This window comes from Rhinolophus hipposideros (assembly GCF_964194185.1).
Source record: "Rhinolophus hipposideros genome assembly, chromosome: 26".
Classification (NCBI taxonomy): domain Eukaryota; kingdom Metazoa; phylum Chordata; class Mammalia; order Chiroptera; family Rhinolophidae; genus Rhinolophus; species Rhinolophus hipposideros.
Window position 1 is genome coordinate 95,371 of NC_138072.1, and position 21,863 is coordinate 117,233.

Genomic DNA, 21,863 nt, shown 5'->3' on the forward strand with positions numbered 1-21,863 from the left:
TGGCACTCAGCATGTGGCGTGGAAGCAGCTCCGCCCACCCTCATTGGGGAGGAGCCCAGGAAAGGAAAGGCATTATCTGGGACTGTGCAGGACACAGGACACAAGTCCCTGCCAGGGCCACGGCAAACCCGGTGTGACCTGTTTGTCCTCGTGCATGGCCACGCCCAGCACACGTGGACAGCAGGGGGTCAGGATCAGGAGGAGGGCGAGAGGCTCCCCCCTCAGCAGCATGGAGCGCTTCCTACTGGTGGCACACGTGGCCTTGCGCAGTGACAAGAGGAGATGCTGTTGTCACTGGGAAAACTGAGCCTCAGGAAGGTCAGTGAGTGCCTAGGGCCACAGCTGGTGAGTGTGGGCTGAGACAGAGCCCATGCTCCTTGGGCTGGGCCAGAGCTGCCGGCAGCATATGCTCCGCCTGTGGTGGCAGAAGGGGCCTTGTGGAGCCCATCTGCACTCACCTCCGTGGGCCTCGCAGGATTATTTCCGCTGCCAGGAGGCCCACGGCACCTCGTGACTTAGCTTCCTGGCACCGTGAAAACAACCACAAGCAGGCACTGGGACCAGAGAGGATGCAGGCCAGGCCAGGCTGAGCTGTGCCCACCTCAGCCAGGACTGTCCCACCCGCTCAGCTCAGCCTTCCCTCCCTGTGCGTCTCAGCCTGGAAGCTCCGGAGGACGGCAGCCCAGGGAGCGGCTGTATCACAAACAGCATGCACAGAGGCATCCGGCAGGCAGGTGCTCCAATCCCATTTTTGCTACCTGTGAGCTGGGTAACAATTTTCAAGTTCCTTTACTTCCCTGATTCTCAGGATCTTTATTTGTAGAATGTTGTTGATACCGGCCTTGCTGGACTAAGTACAATTGAACATGCTGCCAGCGAAGGCACGGATCTGCTCCTGACCCTGACAACGTCAGCATGCAGGTGCCCCCCACACACACCAGACTGCATGTCGCCTCCCCCGGGCCCCCTCCGGCCAAGCAGACCCCGGGCTCACACACAGAGGGACTGGAAGCAGAAGGGGAGGGGCCCCGGGCACTGTGCCCAGAACAGTGAAGGGCGCTCCCTTACCTGTGCACAGGGCTGCAGGTGGCTCTCAGCCCTGCCACAGTCACTTCCCCATGGGCAGGCTGGCCGATTGTCGTGTGAAGGAACCCTCAAGCCACACTGGTGGGTGAGCGTTTGCTGTCCACACCAACCACGACACACACACACAGACAGACACGCACACATCGTCCATCCGTCCTCTTCCCCCACCAACAGCAGGAAAGGGGAAGGAGCCCATATGCTAGAGAGACCGTGTTCTCACGTAGGGGCCTCCATAGTCCCATGAGGTAGAGGCTCCATTTCCATTTTGCAGAGGTAGCAACTGACGCTCAGAAAGGTTGGCCAAGGTCACAGGACAAGGAGTGCCTGCAGAGCTGCAGGGAGGCGTGTGGCCAGGCACTTGGGACCCCTTCCAGCAACCTCAGCACTCACATGGCTCCCGGGTCCCCAAAGCCACCAGAAGGAGTCGGCCTGGGGCCGCAAGTCCCCTTGGCTGTGAACATGCAGGTCAGAAGGGTGAGACGGCTGTCCAGGCGGACACAGTGGCAGACCAGGCCCTGAGCTGTGGCCTCCTGCTTCCCAGCCCTGAGTCTCCCTCTGTGCTGGGCCGATGAGGGGATCTCTCCTCCCAGCCTCCCCTAAATTGGGAGGGGGTTCCCCTCCTTGACTCTCCTCCCAGGTGTTCCCTTGAACGTTTTTCCTCCAGCCTTGACTACAGACTGAGTTCAGACCCAGGCCACCTTCTGACAGGACAAGTGAGGCCTGGAGAATGTCTTCTCCTTGCTGACACTCCTATGCAAACCCACGAGGCCCTAGAGTGGCCCTGTCACAACTAGTCTGAACCAGTACCGGCAGCCGTTCCATCTCTGCTGCTCTGTCTCCTCCACGTCCGCGTGTGACCCATCTGGTGTTGGGTGGAGCCACCGTTCTGCTGGCTGCCCACTGCCCACACCACAACCACAGCCCCAGCAGGCGGGAGGCAGACAGGGGATACGGCAGCTCCAGGCGTGGGGCAGTGCCCGTCCCCTAGCTGTCCTCTCCCCCAGCAGCGGCTCCTGTCTCTTGGGTCTATGCTGTACTCTCATGCGCGGCATGCAGCTCCCTGTCACCTCAACACCAGGCAGCCCTTGGGCAGCGCTCTGAACTGGGAGCCAAGACCAGACGGGAGTCTGGGGGCCCCATAACCTGAACAAAGATGCCTCCCCTCTGGTTCCGAGAGCGCCACCTAGCAGACACACCTTTGTACTAGGGGTTGGAATAATGCCCGCTTTATAGATGTGGAAACTGAGATCCAAACAGGTAGGTGATGTCACCAAGATGCCCCAGCAGTCTGCGTTGGGGTCAAGACTCAAATACAGGCCTTTCCACTCATCTACTCAATTACTCATGCGACAGTCCTGGTTACCCTTAGCAGCTACGTGGCTGTTTGCAAGCTGTGTGCCCTCCGAGCCTCAGCTTTCTCAGGAAATGTGAACAATGGGCACGTGTTATACTACTGATTTAAAACCATTAGTGCCTCTTCATAACCTGTGCAAGAATTTAAGTCCGACACTCCATATGAAGTATAGAGCACAGGCTTGGCAAACACGAGGAGCTCCTGTCACCTGCTACAATCACCATTCATTCAGGGAGTCACTGGTCAGTCACTGGGAACCAACGTGGGCAGGAAGCACGCTGGGCACTGTGGGGATCCCCGGAGATGAACAGGCTAGGACCCCACAGGCCAGCGAGGCAGTTACCTCCGTGCAGCTTCACAAGGGCTGTGCTACAGGGGCGCGTGGGGCCGTCCCTATGTAAAGGCAGAACAAGGAAGGCTTCCTGGAGAAGGGGTCATCTGAGCTGAGTATTATGGAAGGAGTAGGAGTTAAATAGACAAGAGAAGGGAGCCGCTTTCAGGGTGTGTGTGTGTGTGTGTGTGTGTGTGTGTGTGCGTAAGACGTGATCTTAGACATCAAATGCCCTTTTGTCCTTCTCCTCGACTCCAAGGTCTGGACAGGCTCGGAAGAGCGGGCCGGAAGGCAGAGAAGTGAGTTTTGAGCACAGAGAGCAGGAGGCATGCAGCTGAGCTTCACAGGTTGGGGCAGTGACCTGGGCCATGGGTCTGGGTGTGTGCCAAGCCCGCTCGGGCCCCCTGCCGTGCAGCAGCTGGTGAATTATCAGCGCTGCCCACCAGACTGTGGGTCTGTGCCCTTGAGAACAGGACTTGTGTCATCACAAAACACTTGTTGACTTGCACGTGTGAACTGTGTTCCTGCGTCTAGGAAGATTAATGGTGAGGCGTGGGCGACAAACAGAACAGAGGCGAGCTTGGTTGGGCCTCTTGTCTGGGCCTTGGAGAGGGAGGGCGGGTGGGAGGGGGCAGGGTGAGAACGCAGGGTTGGATGGAAGGTCTGGAAGCCCAGGATAGATTTTTTTTGACTTGTAAAAACAAAAAGCTACAAGTCCTTCCACACACATACCCACCACTAAGAGCCTGAAGCCACCCTGGCCTCCTGTCACAACTAAAGGTGCCCCTTGGGACTCGCTTGCTCACTCCCAGACTGTCAGCCTCGGGGGCTCTGAGTGGTGTCTGTACTTCTCCCGGCCCTTGCTGGGCATTGTCATCAGTGACCCTGGGAGCCCATAACGTGGGGCAGGGTGTCGTGTTTACTGTGCAGAAGACAGGCCCTGTGGCAGGCATGCCATCCGGGCACAGCGAGTTCCCAAACACATTAAGTGCTTCCCTCCCCAGAGGCGACTTGTGGGGCTGCCGGCCCCCAGGGGAGCCCTCACTGCAGCTGCCTGAGATGCAGGTTCCCAGGAGCTGCACAGGGTGAGGCCCCCAGAGGATTGCGAGGGCTCGTGAGGGGCTACTCACTCGCTCCCCTCATAGGAACAAGAGCTGGGTGTCCGGAGACCAGTATACGTGCCCCCCAAACTTGCCACGTAAGCTTGGCTGAGCCCCTGCATCCCTCCATGCCCCAGCTTCCCCGTCTGATCGGGGAAAGCTCTAGTGAAACGAGCCCTGGTGCTCTGTGGGAGAGGACGAACTAGCCGCCTGACCTCCCGGCCTTCTGCCCAGTCTCCCCACCCCTGTAAGGGTTCGTCCTCCCTTTGAGCATTCTCCCCTTCCTGCCCCCACAGACTTACTCAGCCACATACTAAGAGCCAGCCAGCGGGTGTCAGGCACTGGAGCACACGAGCAGACAGGGACACAGCCACACCTGCCCTCACAGCGCCTGCAGCCTATGCTGATGGGACGGATGGACTTGACCCCAAAGGGACGACAGGGGCCACAAAACGTCACGTGAAATGGAAAATAAGCTTTGGAAAATCTGACAATAACGGCACTGCAAAAACCTTCTCTGCTGCACGAGGCAAAGGAATGCGTTTCGGCGTGGGGAGCTGATGGCTCCGCTGAGCGGGCTGGGCCACGGACGCCCTGCCAGCCAGGAGGCCCCATCAGGGCTGGGCTGGAGCTCGTGCTGGATAACTGCCTGCTGTTTGTTGAGTGACTATCCTATCCTGTCAGCCACATTAGCTGACCCTGGGCCCCTCGGGCCCTAGAGCAGCTGGGGAGGAGCCTGCTGTGGAGGGACCACCCGCAGCGCCAGGTCACCAGTGGGGGTTTGCAGGGGGGATGAGTCTGTGCAGGCACGCAGTGTCCAGGGACAGGACCTGCCCTAGGGTGGCTGAGGGCACGCAGAGACGGGGGGGCTCAGCTACCCCAGAAGCCACCGTGTCTCGTCCTGAATGGAGCATGGCAGGAAGGAAGACCCCAGCTCTGCTGTATCCTTCTGGAAGCTTCAGGGAGCCCAAAGCCACATGGCCTGAGTGCTGTGTGCCCGCCGAGGAAGCCAATAGTCTCCTGGGAAGTGGGCTGGGGACACAAGGTGGAGCAGCGGGAGGGGCCTGGGAAGCCGGTGGGGGAGAGACGGGCACCCCTCCACCTCCCAGACCTCAGGGACCACACGGAGGGGTGGAGGGACAGAGGGATGGGAGCTGGCAGCCGTGAAAGAGGGGCCTTCGCTGGGGCTGCCATCACATCCGCTTTGCCCGAGTGCCTGCTGGCTTCTGCGCCTCCCCAGTTCTCTCCATCTCCGCCCGCCAGCTCCCTGCCGGCCCCACCCCGCCCAGGCCACCCTTCTCAGTCTCCAACCTCCACTAGACAAGCACGGTGACCTTCTCATGTTCATGTGCTGAGAACACGGATTGAATTTTTTTGCAGGTGTGAAACCACCCCTGCGCACATGGAATAAACCCTCTTTGGTTGTGATATATTACCCCTTTGATACCTCACTGGATTTCATCACTAATATTTTATTAAAGACTTTTGACTTTTTAAATACGTAATTTGGATTATGTCATTCCTGTTTCAAGCACTCAGAGGCTTCACACTGCACTCAGATGAAAATCCAAATTCTTCACCGTGAACCACAGCCCACATGGCCCTGCCTTAGTCCTCGGCCCTGTGGGTGTCTGGACCCTGGCATGGAGTTTGGAGAAGCCAAAGGGAGCTGCCAGGGAGATGCCAGCATGGCCTCCTTCCTGGAACTCTTTCCAAGTTGTGACTCGAGCTCTCTGCTTGCTACCCTGTGCACTGGCTCACCCCCGACTAGTCCCTAAGTTCCATAAGGGCAGGGACGGGAACCGTGCCTGGCACGAGCGTGAAGGAATGAACGCTCCCTCCTCAGTGCCCGTTCAGCTGAGCACACAGCTATGCTGCCAAGTCTCGCAGCAAATTCATCACCCTGAGCGTCACGTGGGCCCTTACTGCCGCCCAACTTGTACAAGACTTCCCACTTCACAGAGAACTACGTCACACGTGCGGCTCTCGGCACCACCTCCTCCCGCGAGCGCCCTCTTAGTGGGTGACCCTGCTTCCCGCATCACTAGGAAAACACAGCTCTGCCTCCTGCCCGGTGGATGAGGCCACACCCATCCAGGCCAACCCTGTGTGTCCCTAGGTCCCAACCCTGGACGAGGACATCTCTCCACAATGCCTGTCCCTGGGCCCATCATGTTCTACAGTGTCCACTGGGCCATGTCGGTCAGTGCACAAACCTCCGTCCTGTTAGAAAACAACACAAAACACAATGCCTTGATCCCTTCTCCTGACAGCTAGCACCCCATTACTTCGCTCTCTTTGCAACAAGTTCCCCAGTGCCGCCCTCCTCCCTCTGCACCTCCCCACGCAGGATCCTGCTCCCACCTGGGCTGCCGTTGCCCCCGTGCTCACTCCCAGGCCTGTTCTCCTGTGGCCCAAAGGCCAGCCTCTCGCTTCTCCATCTGTGGTGCACCCTCCACACCCGGCTTCAGGACACCACACCCCAGGCTCCGAGGCTGTGTGTTCGGTTCCCCTTCAGCCTTGGTGCTGGTGCCTCATCTTGTCCCAAAGCTCCCAATGCCTACTCCCCAGTGTCCCGACTTCTTCAGCTCGGGTCTCATCAGCCCGGACCTCAGCTCCACCTGGAACCTCCCGCTGCCCGCGCAGCACCCCACTTAGGCACCTGGCAGACACTCCACACTCATCGTGTCCAAATCTGAACCCCTTTGATTGCTCCCCAAACCGGCAGCACACGCGGCCCTTCCTCCTGCCAGTAGCCGAGACCTGAAAGTTTGCTCATGAAGCAGGGCCCGCTTGGGACCCCCGTGGTAGAGGCTGTTTCTCAGCCTCAACTTTCCTTGACCTAAGGCTTCATAATAGATTATCCTCCTGCAGCTTGAGCTCAAAATGTCCTATCCTAGTTCCCTGTTTTAGAAAATTACCCTGAAACTCATGATTAATACCCCTGTACTTACTGATCACAATCTCTATGGCCCAGCATTCCTTCCACGTTACTGTCATCACTGCTCCTGGTTGGTGACCACACTGGAGAACAACATTGCCAGAGGGAAGGCTCTGTGCAGACCCCCGGATTTTTTTAAGCCTCTGGAAGAATGCCCGGATTTCCCCTTAAATATCCCAGGCTGGACTGAGAATGTGAAGGCACTTTGGGGAGGTGTTAACCCGCTGCCTTCTCAGACCACCGGTGCTCTGATAATAAACGCTTCTTCTGTGACCCAGCTCCTATGTTGGTCTATTGGCTGAGCGGCGCAGGCAGCACGAGCCCGGGACTCGGTTGGCTTCTGGTTTCACTCATATTTGACTCTTCTTACTCTCACATTCCCACATCCAATCCATAGGCACATCCTTTGGCTCTTTCTTCAAAATACATCCAGAATTTACACAAATCATTGTTTAACTGAATACAGTGGAACTCTAACAGCTGTGAGGAAAAGAACAGACAGAACCTATTTCACTCAACAACAGGCATGAACCTCAGACTCACGCCTAAGCTTCAGAAACCAGACACGGAAGAGTACCTACTACTCAATGCCCTTTACAGAACATCAAGAACAGGCAGGATGTCAGCATCATCGGCCACCCTTCCAGCAGAGCCTTCTGGGTTGCAAAATGTTCTGAATATTGCCTGGGGGGTGGTCATGTAGCTCTGTCCCTATGTGAAAGGTACTGAGCCAGCTGCCTGAGCTAAGGACACTCGCTGCAGGGGTGACTCAGCGGCCCATGGAGCCCCGTGTCCTGGTTCCTTTCTGCTCTGTGCCCACCCTGCCAAACAGGCAGCATGAGGCACCGTGCTGAGCCCTCTACGTGGGGGCTGCTCTCCTGTCCAAGAAGCAGAGGCCAGGCAACGAGGGCAGGACTCAGGGCCCAGACTGTCCTGCGCACCCAGCACCAGAGCTCACGGGCAGAGGGATGCCAGATACTCCTCTGGGGATTTGCAGTCGCAGAGAAACTGGGCGGAGGAGCGCTCGACTCAGAGTAAAGGGACTTGGGAAACACTCAATGCAGAAGGAAACCCTTATAGAGGAAGCACAGCTGTGTGCTGCCATGGGCTACCATGAGCGGCTGGCGGCCAGCGTGAGTAGCTGGCAGCCAGTGTGAGTGGCCGGCAGCTGGGGAGAGCTGCCGTGAGCTGCCGTGAGCTGCCGTGAGCAGCGAGCCAACCGACAACCGGCGACCCCGGTTTAGGAGCGCAAGGCTCCTAAAACCAGCATGGGCCAGGGAGCTGTGTCCTACACAACTAGACTGAGAAACAACGGTTTGAACGGGAGTGGGGGCAGGGAGGCGGAAGAAGGGGGGAAATAAATCCTTACCAAATAATTGTTACTGACATGGGGAAGTGCTTATAAAATAACATTAAGTGAATAAAATGGAATATAGGTGTATAGATACTCTCAACCATATAAAAACTGAGAGATGATAAATGATAAGATAGATGATAGACGTGTGGGATAATTTTCTGGAACACCAAATGTTAATACCAGTTATCTGTAGGTGGTAGAATTACTGGTGATTTTTATCACCTTTATTCTCTCCCATATTTCTCAAATTTTTAACACTACATGTGGATGACCTTATGCTCAGAAATAAAGATAAGTGCCAGGCCGCATCCTGAGGGGCTCCACCCCATGACCCTGGGGTAGAGGCCTCTCCAGAAGGCACCTTGGCCATTCCCTGATTTCAAGCAGCTCACACCTGGTTGTGTCCTGGCAGCCACTGCAACGCCAGCTGAGGGAAGCCTTCACTCTTGGACTAATCCCGATAGCTCTCAACTAAAGTCCGGTCACCTTGCCCAGCCCAGTCTTTGGTGGCACCCCTGACGCTGCCCCTACTTCAAACCAAGGAATTCCCATTTTGGTCAGGAGGCAACATCCACCCATGACACTCCCCCTGGAAAACACACTAACTGCTGACTTCTCTGTTCCGTGCCTTGAGGGAGGTGACGGCTAACAGCCCCTCCTGCCCTGGCCTTTTGGGTGAGAGGCTAGGGAAAGAGCCCTGGGCCTCTGTCTTGCCTCTCCTGTTCTCACACTCCAGGCCCCTGACTAACCCACGCTCACACAGAGGGGCTGGAGGCAGATGTCAGCACTACAGAGCCATCGGTCTGGGACCCTGAGGCCACAGACGGTGGCCTGCTGGGGGACAAGCAAAGGAGGCACCTTCAGTTGTGAAGCAAAGCCCAGGTCAGTCAGGGTGGGGAGGAATGAATTGACGCCTAACAGCAAACACACCCTAATCGACCAGATTCCCCTCCTGATCCATATGCCGGCCCCCCACTCCCATCAGCAGCCCAGCTGGGCAGGCCACCAGCTGTGGACAGAGGCCAGGCTGCCAGGGGCTCAAGTGCCACTGGAGCAGAGGTGAGGAGAGAAGGGAGATGTAAGTGTGGCCAAGAAACATGCAGAGGGAAATCACCCCACCTATCGCCTGGGGGACTCCTCCACGAATCCTACAGCTTCTTGGGGCTGACTCAAGCTGCACATGGCCCGCTGGCTAAAGACATCCGGTGGACAGGCTGGACCCACACCCCCTCTCTGCTCCTGACAGGGTGTTTGTCTGGGCAAGTTACAGAAGCTCCCTGAGCCTCAGCCCTCAGTTTACCTACAGAAGCATCTACAGAATAGGGAGAATGATAACCTCTACTCACGAGAGTCCATGGGCAACCAATGAGACAGCACATATGAAAAGCAGCACTGTGCCCCGCTCGCATCACTGGGAGCTGAAAGCACAGTACAACCTACCCAGGGCCTCCACAAAGAACTGGCAAGGGGGAAACAAGGAAGGGCCACAGATGCTGCTGAAAGGAACAACGGAGACCTTGGATCCAGCACTCCATTTAGCAGACGAGGGTGGAAATGGCTCAGAGAGGTAGAACACCTTCTCCGAGGTTGCACAGAGCCAGGCCCAGAAGCTGCCTCCTGGGGATGGGCCTGCGCTTCCTGCCAGCTCGGCCACCGCCATTGTCACAGGGCATGCAGGGCGCATTCCACAGCCCATAACCTCTGTCACATCAGGACCAGGCCTTTGGCTCACGCTGGCACCCACTCAGCAGACAGAATTTCTTGAGTAGCCTTTCTACATCCGCACATCTGTGAGTTTCCTAATGTGGCAACATGTACGTGGTCGGGCTCAGCTCCCGCCACTAATGGACTGCCTTCCCTGCCTCGTCTCTCCCCTGAACAACCGTCTGCACCCCACATCCCCTGGGAAACCAGGACTCTGTGAGGGAGGAAGACAGAGCAGAGACTCGGTGAGGTGGGGGGTTGGGGGGTCAGGAAGGCAGGCAGTGGGATCATCAGGAGACCCTCTGGGTCTTACTTTTCCCCTCACAGCTCCCACTACACTTTCCTTACAGGGTCATGGAAAAAATGGTGCATTGAAAAAATGCCTCCAAAAGTTGCACAAATATAATGCAAATGGGAGAAATGTGGGTGTCTAGGCCTGCCTGGGCAAGTTGCCAAGTGAGGCCAGAGGTACTGCATCCCAGATATGGAAGCTACTCCTGGGTGGCAGGTGCCAGAGATGGCCAGAACGCCCCGGCGACAACACTGAAAGAGGGGACACAACGCCTCATAAGATCTTCCCAGAGGGGCTGGCCCTGGCCCTGTGCCCAAGCACTGGCTCCTGGTGGCCCAGGCACTGCCTGGTGACGAGCTTGTGGCCTGGAAGTCCTGGGCGAGAAGCCCCAGTGTGGACTAAACAGCCCTGTGAGGACGGCCCCCACCAGGCCACCCATCGTGGTGCTGCCTGACACTGCATGGGTCCCCCAGGGGTGACTGGCAAAGACACGTGAGGGTTTTGCTACAGAATGGGGATGTTAAGAGAAGGTGCCGCATTTCTCCCTCCTGCTGCTTACAGCAGAGATCCCAGAAGTGGGAGCTGTGCAGAGGCAATGAGGCTGCTTAAGTTCCACAGGATAGCTCTGGTGAGTGGGGTGGGAGGGAGCCGCTGGCGCAGAGACGGGACAATGAGAGGGACGAGATGCAGGAAAGCTGCCCAGTCTGGTCAGAGAGCAGCACCCCGCCCCTGGCGGGACACCCTCAGCACAGCCTCATGGGCCCTAGCAATGTGCTGCCCCGCCTTCCCTGAGACTGGTGGGGATCAGCTCCCCCCCACCCAGCACCCGTGACCTTCTTGGTGGCCGCTGCAATCCCCCCGACCCCTGCCCCAAGGCCGGCTGCTGGCTGTGTCCCAGCAGCACTTCAGCTCTGGGCTCCTGGGCACTGCCAGGACCCCTGGCTGCTCCAAGCACAGCTCCCCGTAGCTCTGCAGAGCAGGGGCAGGAGGGCAGAAGCAGGGCTGCGGCACAGCGGCAGGCCGGCCGAGGGTGTCTGGTGCACCTAGGGCTTATCCTACCTGCTGTCCTCTCTAGATGGCCCTCAAGCCACAGCGCGGGCTCAGCGGCTCTGCACTCACCGGAGTGGGGTCTTGACGCGGAGGTAGCGGTCCACCGCGATGGCCAGCAGGGCCAGGATGGAGCTCTGGGTGAGGATGAGGACGGGGCAGGCGACCATGAGGCAGGTGTGGAAGTAGGTCTGAGGCCCCACGTTGATGAGGATGGCGAGTGGGATGACCAGGGCGCCCACTGCCACATCCGCCACGGCCAGCGACACGATGAAGCAGAAGGTGGCATCCCGAAGCGCCTGGTTCACCTTCACCGCCCAGATCACCAGCACGTTCCCGGGCACCGAGACCAGCGCGATGAGCAGCTCGATGCTGATGTAGGCGGCCTGGAAGGCCGAGATGGACGGCGGCATGTCGCGCGCGGGCGCATCGGCCGGCGGGCACCTGTGGGCACAGAAGCCTGGGTGGGGGGCCCGCCCGGCAGCCCCGGACTCCGGCCCTCGGGCGCACCCCGCTTGGCACGCCCGCTGCCCTGCCGGCTCCGGCCGGCGAGGGGAGCTGGCCCCGTCCCCGCCCAGCCCGTGTCCCCGTCCCCGCCCAGCCCGCGTCCCCTCCCCGCCCAGCCCGCGTCCCCTCCCCTTACCGTCCGCAGAGGTCCCAGTCGGCAACCTAAAATAGAAGTGCTCACTCCCCCGCCGGCTCCTTTTATCAGGTGTGAGGCCGCCCCCAGCGCGCGCGCGCACCCCACGGGCCCCCGGTGCCGCCCGCAGCTCCGCGCAGCGCGGCAGCTCGCAGTCCGCGTGGCCGCAGCCGGCAGCCGGCCTTGCAGCCGTCACATGGTGCGGCGGAGGCTCGGCCCCCGGGGCCGTTAAAGAGGCCGCGCCCCCGCCCGCGCCGGCCCGCACCGCCCGCCCCGCGGGGCACCCGCTTCCCCAGGGCCCCGGCCCCGCTCCAGCTCCGCCGCTGCGCCCGTGCCGACCCGACCGGGCCGTGCTCCCCGCCTTCCCCGCCGGGGTCCCGGGGGCGGACGCGCGCACAGACCTACCCGCGGAGCCCCAGCCACCCGAGCGCTGCCACCGAGCGCCCTCCCGGCCCGACGCCCCAGCAGCCGCCAGGTCGGGGCCGGCGGGAGAACCGGGGCCGCGCGGCCGGGGTGCAGACACGGGGCTCGGCACCCGGAGGGCGGGGGCGGCACCGCGGGCCCTCCCCGCTCCGCTGAACAAAGGGAGCGATTCTGGGTGAGAAAAGCTGGGAAATGGGAGCTTCCGTGGGGTCGGCCGTGCGGCTGCGGCCTCCCGCGTCCACCGCCGCCCCCGGGGCTCCAGACCGCCCTCCTCCCGGCCCCCGCAGCGCTGCTGTCCCGGGAAAGCCGCCCCGCGCCCCGCACAGGCCCCGCGTCCCCGCGGGCGGGCCCTCCCGAGCCGCTTTCCTCCCTCCCGCGTCCTTCACAGCCGCCTTCAGCCCGGCAGCAGTTTCTGCTTCGCAGAGCGCGGCGCCCAGGCCCAGACGCGGCCTTGCTCCCGACATGGGCGCCGCAGAGTCCGCGCTCTGCGCCTCGGCCGCCGCCGCTCCGTCTCCGCGCAGGCATCCAATGCAATCCCCGCGCGGGACGGCGCTTACGGACGAAGGACCAGCCGGGGGCGCAGCCGGTGTGCAGGCCTCTGTGCTGCGCTGTCCCCACCGGGCCCACCCCTCACGCTGCCTCCTGCTAGTTCCAGCTTAGGTGGCCTGCTGGTACCGACCAGGCGCAGACCCTCACTCAAAACAGGTGCCTTGCAGACACCCCACCCCAGGAGATCCTTGTTCGTGCATACTGGGAAAGGGCCCTGGGAGGGCAGAGACCGGCTGGGCACCCCAAGCCTCCCAGCCACGCTGGGCCCCGGGGACACTGCTGGATGTCAGATGCCCAGGGGAGGGTGAGCACACAGCTTCTGCGGGGTTCTGCACTGATCACAGGGGTCAGGGGTGACGCTGGGGCCTGAGCCGCTGGCAGGAGGGAGTGAGGGGGGGTGAACCTTCCTGGGGGAGGAGGAAGCCCAGTGTGGGGACAGATAACTTCTGTTCCTGCCTTCAGGAGAGCAAGGAACCTGTGCCTCACACAGCAAAACTGCAATGATCCCTATAGTCTGGTTGGAGAAACCAGGCAGGGCCAGCCCTTCCCCTGCCCCCGCCCTCCCCTCACTCCCACTCACTCCCCTGGCCCCACAGGCTGTGGCATCCGCCCCACCTCTCAGCCCTTTCCTTGGCCCCAAGACGTTCTGTGACCAAGACTTTCTCTTGATTTTCACTGTCAGGAAACCCTGAAAAGACCAAGGTAGGCCTAGACTGGGGCAGGGGGTTTGGGGGCACTGGGTCATGCAACCTTCAGCCACATCTGCAGCTCTTGGAGGGCACTTGACCCCCGCATGCCCTCCCACCGCCAAGTGACTAGGGATGGATATATTTGCATAATACCTGTAGGTAAGTGGTTTGTTCCTCAGTTCTGGGTAAAATAACCCAAACCCTCTTTCCTTCTCTTCCCCCTCCCTCACTGCCCCCTGTGTGTTCCCACACTAGGCCTCCTGGGAGATTCCAAACTGGCCCAGGCAGGGTCCACCCAAGATCTCAGTCTTCCTGAGGGAGGGGTGGGGGTCAGTGCTTAGCACAGAGGGGCAGCAAGACTATGTGATACTAAGTCAGAAGAGCTGGCCGCTGGCTTCTAGGCTCTGCTCTGCCACTCCCTGGCTGTGTGGCCCCAAGCAAGTCAACTTTGCCTCAATTTACCCATCAGTCAACAGAGGATTTACATCTATGGTCCTGTCGTGCTCTGACAGCCAGCAAGTCCTTTCTACCTAGAAACCTTCCAAGTCCCCCACCTGAAACAAGTTCCAGGGCTGAGAAGAGGAACATTGGCGGTGGGGGAAGTGAGCGGGGGTCAGACATCTATCGTGGAGAGAGGACAATGTGGGGAGATGTAGGCAGAACAGGTGGAACCAAAATTCTGGAATTTACACTGAGCCAAAAACTCTCTGGCTTCCACATGTGTCCAGGACACCCTGGCTAGGTGCCCACCCCACTCCAGGACCCCCCTGGACTCAGAGAACTGCCCATACTTGGAGCACCGCCTGGTGTGGTGTGGTGTGGTGATGAGGGCTGACCCATGGAGTGTGCACATGACATCTTACTAACAGGACAAGCAGGCCACACCAGGCAGGTGGAATAGTAGCTAGAAAGGGGGGCGAGGGCCCAGGTCTGGAATCTGCTCGGTGCAACCAGTCAATCACGGTGGAGCTGGCACCCAGGCCCACAGGTAAAAGGTCCGGGTGACCTTAAAAGTACCCAGTGAAAAGCTTCCATTTGGCATGTGGCTCCGGGGGCAAGACAAAGTCAGCGTGAGTCTAAACACCAGGGTCTGGTCTTACCCATCCTCCCCTTACTTCTCGATCCTGCTTCTTTTGTCCAAAGCCCCTGTGCTGCTTTCTGCACTGGCCCCTCACTAGTCTCTGGGCTGTGGGCAGGGGGGAGTGGGGAAGAGGGAGGGCTAAGGTGGAAGCACCCCTGAGGGACAGCCTGGCACCTCCTCCTTCCCCCCTTCTCCAGACTGGAAGGGGCCTGCTCTCCATGTGCAGCCCTGGGACTCCAGCAGGGGGGATATCACAGCTTGGCTGGGGCTTAGGGTTCTCCTCCCATCGGGCCCCTGTGTTGCTTCTCAGCCTTGTTCTGGGCAGCATGTGCAGGAAGAGGAGCAAGACTGGCCATGGCAGAGATTGAAAGCAAAAGGTTCCTGATGGCCAGGAAGCTGCTGGCCTCTCCCCCAGAAGCCCCCAAGCCAAGCCGGCCCTGCAGTGACTTCCTCGAGGCCCCCTCCCTCTTCAGACGTGAAATCTGGGTCTCTGCCTGTCTCTGTCCCTTCTCTCACATGACAGACTCCTGTCTGGGTCTATGGGGAGGGGCGACCACAGGCTGAGTGCTCCCCTGTATCTGTGTGTTGGGGTGATGGGGTGGGCCAGTTAGACCAAGTCTCCAGATGGCAGAAAGGCGCCTAAATCCTGAAGTGAGGATGCCGCTTTCATTTCTTTCTTAACCTCACCGTTTGTTCATTCATTCATTCATTCACTCTATCCAACAAATAGGCATTGAACCCTTTTTGATTCAGACAGTAAGCTGAGCACTGGCCACCGTCTCCAGAAAGAGCTCCCAATCAGGCGGGGACCCCGACCCACAGCCCCTCCTGTGAGGGTCAGGATAGCCCTCCTATCCCACTGAGGAATGCTTCCTGTAGCTGAACTGCAGGGGGCCAAGGGGAGCACTGATGCCCCTGCAAGAAGGATCGCAGCACCCTGGGGACCCCATGGCTGGGAAGGAGCCCAGATCTTGGGGACTCAGAGAACCGCCCCTACCCTACTCAGCCAATCTGTCCACTGCACAGATAAGGAAACTGAGAGGAAACTCTTGTTAGCACCCACCCAACAGTTGGGGGCAAGGGCCTGGCGCGGGGGCGGGGGGGGGGGGCAGGGAGAATGTCCTGACGTCCGGAGGTGAGCTGTGCTCAGGACGCCCTTAAGCACCAGCCCTTTAAACTCAGACCTTGTGGAAGTGGGGGTCCTGGCTTTACACCCTCCCCTCCGACGGTGAGTGGGCTACTGACACACCCAGAGACGACCAGCACGTGCACACCGTCCTACAATAAGAAAGGCCCCTCACAGATACAGTTCCATGTTCAACATACTTTACATCTCACACACATGGGAGGGAGCAAAGCAGGTGTCCCTACTCCCTAATTAGGTGAGGAAACAGAGGCCAAGAGCAATAATAGGAAGCTGGGTGGCAGAGCTGAGACCCACCCAGGGGTGCTGTGTTTTACTGGAGCAGGTGTGTCTGCGGGGTTGGGGGTGATTAGAAGAGGGTCCAATTGATCTGAAAGGGATTCCTGGAGGAGGAGACTCTCCAGCAGCCCCCCTTTTGTGTACTTGTTCGACTTGTTCGATTGGTCTTATTAAGGACCTACTATGAGATGGCACTGTCCTAACGTGCCCTCCGAGCGCTCAGAGTGTGGGGGCTGGAGGGCAGGGCTGGTGTGGAGTCTGCTCAGAATGCACTGGAGCTCCAGGTGCTGTAGACAAGCAGAGCCTGCGCTGCACTGACGGGCGGGGCAGGAGGCCGTCTGCGGGTAAGGGCTGGAGTCCTGAGGAGGGCTCTGTGGGCACACCGACAAAAGAACAACAGCCTGGGCCAGATGGTGGGCTGGGCAGCGGGGTGACAGCTAGGGCAGCGCTGCTGGAGGCCTCCCGAGGAGGCTGATGAGACGAGTGGGCGGTGACCCGATTAAAGCCACGAGGCCTCAGCCCCATCCCAGCTCCACTCCTCGGCACGGGGGGCACCTGACAACTCACCAAGTCTCTCAACCTCAGTTCCCCTAATCAAATCCCGTAATTATTTATTTGAAAGTGCTTTCCAGGTTGGAAGTCAGTAGACAAATATCATGGTCTGCTCCGTTGGTGATGGGAAACTTCTGAGAGTGTTGAGCGGGAGTCAGAAGGATCTCTAAGATGCTCCAGAAAGACCCTCTGACCTGTGCAGAGTGGCCTGGAGGAGGGACAGGGCACATGAAGCAGGAGACACGTCAGAGGCAACAGCCATCTTGGCTAAAGGAGACTCAAAGGCAACCCGAAGAGGAACAATGGGAACAGAGAAGATGGACAGGAAAGACGTCTGTCACGCGAGCTGCTTGGCCAGCCCAGCAGAGCAGCCACGGAGAACGGAGAGGTGAAGGTAGCTCTTGGATTTCAGGCTCAGGCTCCTGGAGAAATGCCGCTGGCTGTGAGGCACATACGAAGGGCACTTGGGGGAAGGTTAAGAACTTCACTCCTAAACGGCCTGAGTGGGTGGGATCTGCCCTTGGGGACATCCAGGCTCAGGGTCTAGCAGGCTTGTGGAAATGGCCAAGGGATAGTCAGAGCTCCAGCAGTCATTTCAATCGAGTTGGCATCAAAACTCTGGGTGAGATGAGATCACTCAGGAAGAGGACGCGGAAGTGAAGTTGGCAAGAAGCAGGGCTGTGCCCACCCAAGGGAAGTGGGCATCTGAGCAGCAGGGTGCTGAGGGGTTCAGGGCTGGAAAGCAGCCGCAAGCGAGCTGAGGGGCAGTGGTAGGATTTGGTGACCTGAAGGGGGGGCATGGGGCAGACGCACCACCTCCCAGGTTCACGCCGGAGCAGGGAGGGAGAGGTGGGGCCATGGGTGCAGACAGGCTTTGAAGAGCTTGGCAGGGAAGAGAACAGAAGATGGACTGTCAGCTGCAGGAGACAGGGGTCAAAAAGAGGTTGGTTTTAGACCGTGCGATCTGAGCATGCTCAGAACCTGAGGGAGGAGAGCAGTACAAGGAAGAGATGAATCAGAAGGAAGAGAGGCTGAGAGCAGACCCCGCTCATCAAGGTCCTAAGTGGTTAATGACAGCTCGCTGGGCACAGAGCTCTGGATGCTGGCAGACCTGGGAGCACAGTTCCCTGCCATCTCCGAGCCCTCCGGCCCCACCCCCACCCCACCTGGCGCATGGCTGGCAGTTTGCCCCACCATGCTGCTCATCATTTAGAGTCAGCCCTGTCCCGGCACCAGCAACTCTTCATCTGGCGGCCCATGGCTGGGCCCCCACCCCTGACTCCAGCCCATAGGTGCCAGCCATGCAGTTCTTGGCTTCTTTGGCCCTGATTGCAGCCATCCGCCTACCACCCTGCCACTGCCTGGAAGACCTGGGGTCGGCCCCACCACATCATGGAGCCATTAGAGCTCAGCCCCACCCCCGGCACAGCCCTCCCCGGCCCGGCCAGTACACCATCCTGGTCACCCCAACACCACCTCCGAGGGTGCAGGGCAAGGACCTTCAGGGGGCAGAAGGGGAAATCGAGGCAGGGAGAATGTGTGACTCCTAATGCCGCCCGTATTCCTTCTCACCCGTCAAGCAGTGCCTTGCCCCTCAAGAGAAAGAAATATACCCACTTCCTTCTGTACATTCTGAGAGAGAGGAGGAGAGCATGAGGACTGGGGGAAGGAGGCAGGAAGGACAGAAACAGAAATGCCACATTAAATCCACGACACCCAGTTACAAGTTTTTTAACAGCTTCACTGAGATATGATTTACATATCATAAAGATCACCCATTTAAAGTGTACATGGCTTTTAGTATATTTACAGAATTATGCAACTATCACCATTATTTAATTTTAGAACGTTTTCATCACCCCCCAAAAAAACCTTGCACCTGCTAACACTCACTTCCCAACCCCTCCCCACACCCACGCAGACCCTGGCAATTGCTAATCTCCTTTCTCTCTGGATTTGTCTATTCTGGACAGCTCATATAAATGGAACCACATAACACGTGGTCTTTGTATCGAGCTTCTTTCACTTAGCAGAACGTTTTTAAGGTTCACCTGTTTTGCCACCGCTTTTGTGACTGAGTGATATTCCATTTGTGTTTGCACATTTATAATGGACGTTGGTTTGCTCCCACTTTTATGAATAATGCGGCTGTGAACATTCATGCACGAGTTTTGTGGGAACATATATTTTCATTTGTCTTCGGTGGGTAGAGACAGAAGGAAAGGTAGAACCACATGTCTGTCCCTTTCTCACATGTATCTCCTGTGTCCTCATGCTGCAGGGGTGGGAAGCTACTATGACCTCCTTTAACAGATTCAAACACCAAGGCTCAGAGCAGGGCCTGGAGCCACGAAAAGCTAGAACTGGAACCTGAGCTCAGGCCGCCGACTCCCGTCCAGGGTTCTTTGCAATATGTCACAAGGCGCCCTCTCTGAGTCTGCAGTCCAGCCCGGGGAACAAGACAGATGGGATTGGGAAAGCAGCCATCACCTTCGCACTCGGGACTTTTAATCTGGTGCTTCGTGGGCTGTGTCCTGGGGCGAGGGCTTAGACTGAAGCCAGACGCCTTTGGGGAGGAGCAGGCAGCACACTGATGGGCGGGGTGAGCCCTGTGGCCCGCGGGGACCCTGAGAGCCCGTCAGAGAGCCCAGCACAGCGGTGTTGACATGTTGACAGTGACGGTGTGATGCCAGTCAGGAATCCCTCCGTCACATGAAGGAATCGGACCTGCTCAACGTTCCTGGGATGGGACAGGCAGGAAACCTGTGGAAAACACAGGCCTGGCCCCAGTTCTGGCTGCAGCCCCCTCTCTCAGCTCCGGTGTCCCCTGGCGCTGCTGCCCTGGTCGGGACCCAAGGCCCGGTCACCAGACGGCACGGGGTGTGCGGAGGTCTGCACACATTTCCCGCGCTTCGGGCGCAGAGGCGGCGACGCCTGGCTCCCGGCCGCTGGACGGCCCACCGCACGCCCCAAGTGCCAGACCCGAGGGACGAGGGACGGGCGGAGCTGAGGGCCACCTGCGCAGCTGGCTGGTCAGGAGGCGAGGGACGCAGAGGGGCCGTCGCAGGGAAGCACTGGGCGTCCCTTCCCACCGCGGCCCAGGCCCGGCGCGGAGTCCGCAGGGCTGGAAGTCTGCGCCGCAGCCAGGCCTGCGGAGCGCGGGACCACGTGCGGCCCCGCGGCCCGGCACCGCCCGGCACAGCGCGCCGGAGCTCGCGGGCTCGCGCGCCATCGCCATCGCCGGGAGGCCCTCGTCGTCTTCCCGCGCAGAGGCGGCGTCCGCGGCCCTGGGACCCGAGCGGCTCGGCCCCGGGGCTCGGGGGCCCCCTGCTGGCGGACGGGGGTGACGGCGGGCCCGACGGCCGGGGCGGGGCCAACGGCAGGTGCTCGTCCCGCCCCGAGGTGCTCGGCCCCGCCCCCAGGTGCTCGTCCCGCCCCCAGGTGCTCGTCCCGCCCCCAGGTGCTCGGCCCCGCCCCCAGGTGCTCGGCCCGCCCCCAGGTGCTCGGCCCGCCCCCAGGCGCTCGGCCCCCGCCCCCAGGTGCTCGTCCCGCCCCCAGGTGCTCGTCCCGCCCCCAGGCGCTCGGCCCCGCCCCCAGGCGCTCGGCCCGCCCCCAGGCGCTCGGCCCGCCCCCAGGCGCTCGGCCCCCCCCCCCCCCCCCTCGGCGCTGAGGACCACGGCGGCCAGCAGGGCAGACACAGGGCGAGGCTGTGGTGGCCTGGGCCCCAAGGGGCTTTGTGCCCACTCGTCCTAACCAGCCCAGAGGGACGGCTGGCTCCCGTTGGGAGAAATCCCCAGAGCAAAGGATTTCCAGCTTCCTTGACACTCCACCGGTCTCTCCGGCTGCTCTCTACCCTAACGCTCCTGTTTCTCCTGGAAACTGGTCCACTGGCCCTCAGCTGGCGTTCTGTTAGTTGAGTCCTCCTCGCAGGTTATGAATTTGCTCTCTAGTGTCAAACAAATTCCTCATCAAGTCTCCCTTCTGTCCCGTCTCTGGCGTCTGATGAAGCCTCAGCTTCCTCACAGTAAAGGGGGCTTTCCTAGTGGGCTGTTGGGGGGCTCTGTGATGTGCCGTGAAACCGGCAGCACTGGCCCCGTCAGTGTGACGAATGTCACTGTTTTCACAGCTCTTTGCCCTTTCGCACTCTGTCACCGCAAGTCCAGAGCATGGGGTGAGGGGACAGTGGGCAGATAGGGGTTCTGGACAGAAAGTGTGGAATGTCTGTCATGTGCTTCCGACATTTCCAGTCCTGTCACCTCCTTGTGCTTCTACCCCTGCCTGCAAGGGGAGGGGTGGCAGCTGCTACTCTCCCCTGCCTGGGCTCTGACCCAGCTAAAGGCCTGGCACAGCTGCTGGAATGGCCTAAATGCCTTGGGTTCAGGGTTACACACAGGACAGCTGGTGGGGGGGGGTGAAGGGGCAGCTGGGGTACATCTCTCTCATTATGACCCCTCACCCTGCAACTTCCTAAGCCTGCCAGGTCAGCTGCGGCCTCTGACCGCACGCCTGCCCAGCCTTGGGGTGCGGGGGGGGGGGGGCAGGAGGAGCTCCCCTCTTTCCCTTCCTTGTCTTCTGCCCTCTCGTGTCTCCTCCCCCACGGCTGAACCCGCCCACCCCACCCCCATGCCCCTGCTGCCTCCCCACCCACGTGCTGCCCAGCTGTCACGGGCTCTGAGTGGGCACTCCGCCTGCCGACACCACTTATGAATTGCCAGCATTCACACTCTGGCCCCAGAGCCTCCACCTGTTCCCCTCGCTCTGAGCAGTGGTGCTGTGTGGCCCCATCTGTTGTCCTCCATCCAGCACTCAGTGCCACAGACTAAACTCCAGCACCCCCAACCTCCACCTGCCAGGACGGGGGTGGGAGGCCTGGTGGAGGGACTGGGTTGGGCTCTTGGCAGAGCAGCCTGACCTTCCCGTCCAGGCCAGCAGCACGGCTGGCAAAACGTGCATTCCAGCTTGAGAAAAGCAAAAGCCCACTCTTCCCACAAGGGCATTCGCACATGAATGGCATTCTCTCACTGCATTTCATGTATCCAACACAAATACAAGAGCGACGACACCTTCTCAATTAATTTTCTTTACACAAGCAATAAACGAGCACACTTTCTTCAAAATCAGATTGAAACCATTGCAGTGCTGCCCCAAACCCTCTGACCAGTCGCCCAAATCTAGGCCCTTTCCCCTAAACACAGAGGTGACCATTATCACCTGTTTTCCTACATATTTGCACAAAATTTACATAGAAAATACATGGTACTATCATGAGTGTCTAGGTTTTGCTGTTATTTTTC

The 21,863-nt window shown here is 59.6% G+C and overlaps 1 protein-coding gene across 4 annotated transcripts in view; it reads right to left on the reverse strand.

The window, feature by feature from the left end:
* The window catches only part of ADORA1 (adenosine A1 receptor), a 25,886-nt gene extending 13,055 nt beyond the window's left edge, over positions 1-12,831 (reverse strand). The window contains exons 1-2 of one of the 4 annotated variants that reach the window (XM_081038830.1): positions 12,258-12,831; positions 11,285-11,656 (exon numbers count right to left, since the gene is read on the reverse strand). In XM_081038830.1, the coding sequence (XP_080894956.1) occupies positions 11,285-11,656; positions 12,258-12,739 (854 nt within the window). In that variant the 5' untranslated portion in view covers positions 12,740-12,831. Of the gene's footprint in view, positions 1-11,224; positions 11,756-11,855; positions 12,059-12,257 lie in introns of those variants that run through there. The other 3 variants (XM_081038831.1, XM_081038832.1, XM_081038833.1) reach the window with 3 other exon arrangements.
* Positions 12,832-21,863: the final 9,032 nt, after the last annotated feature.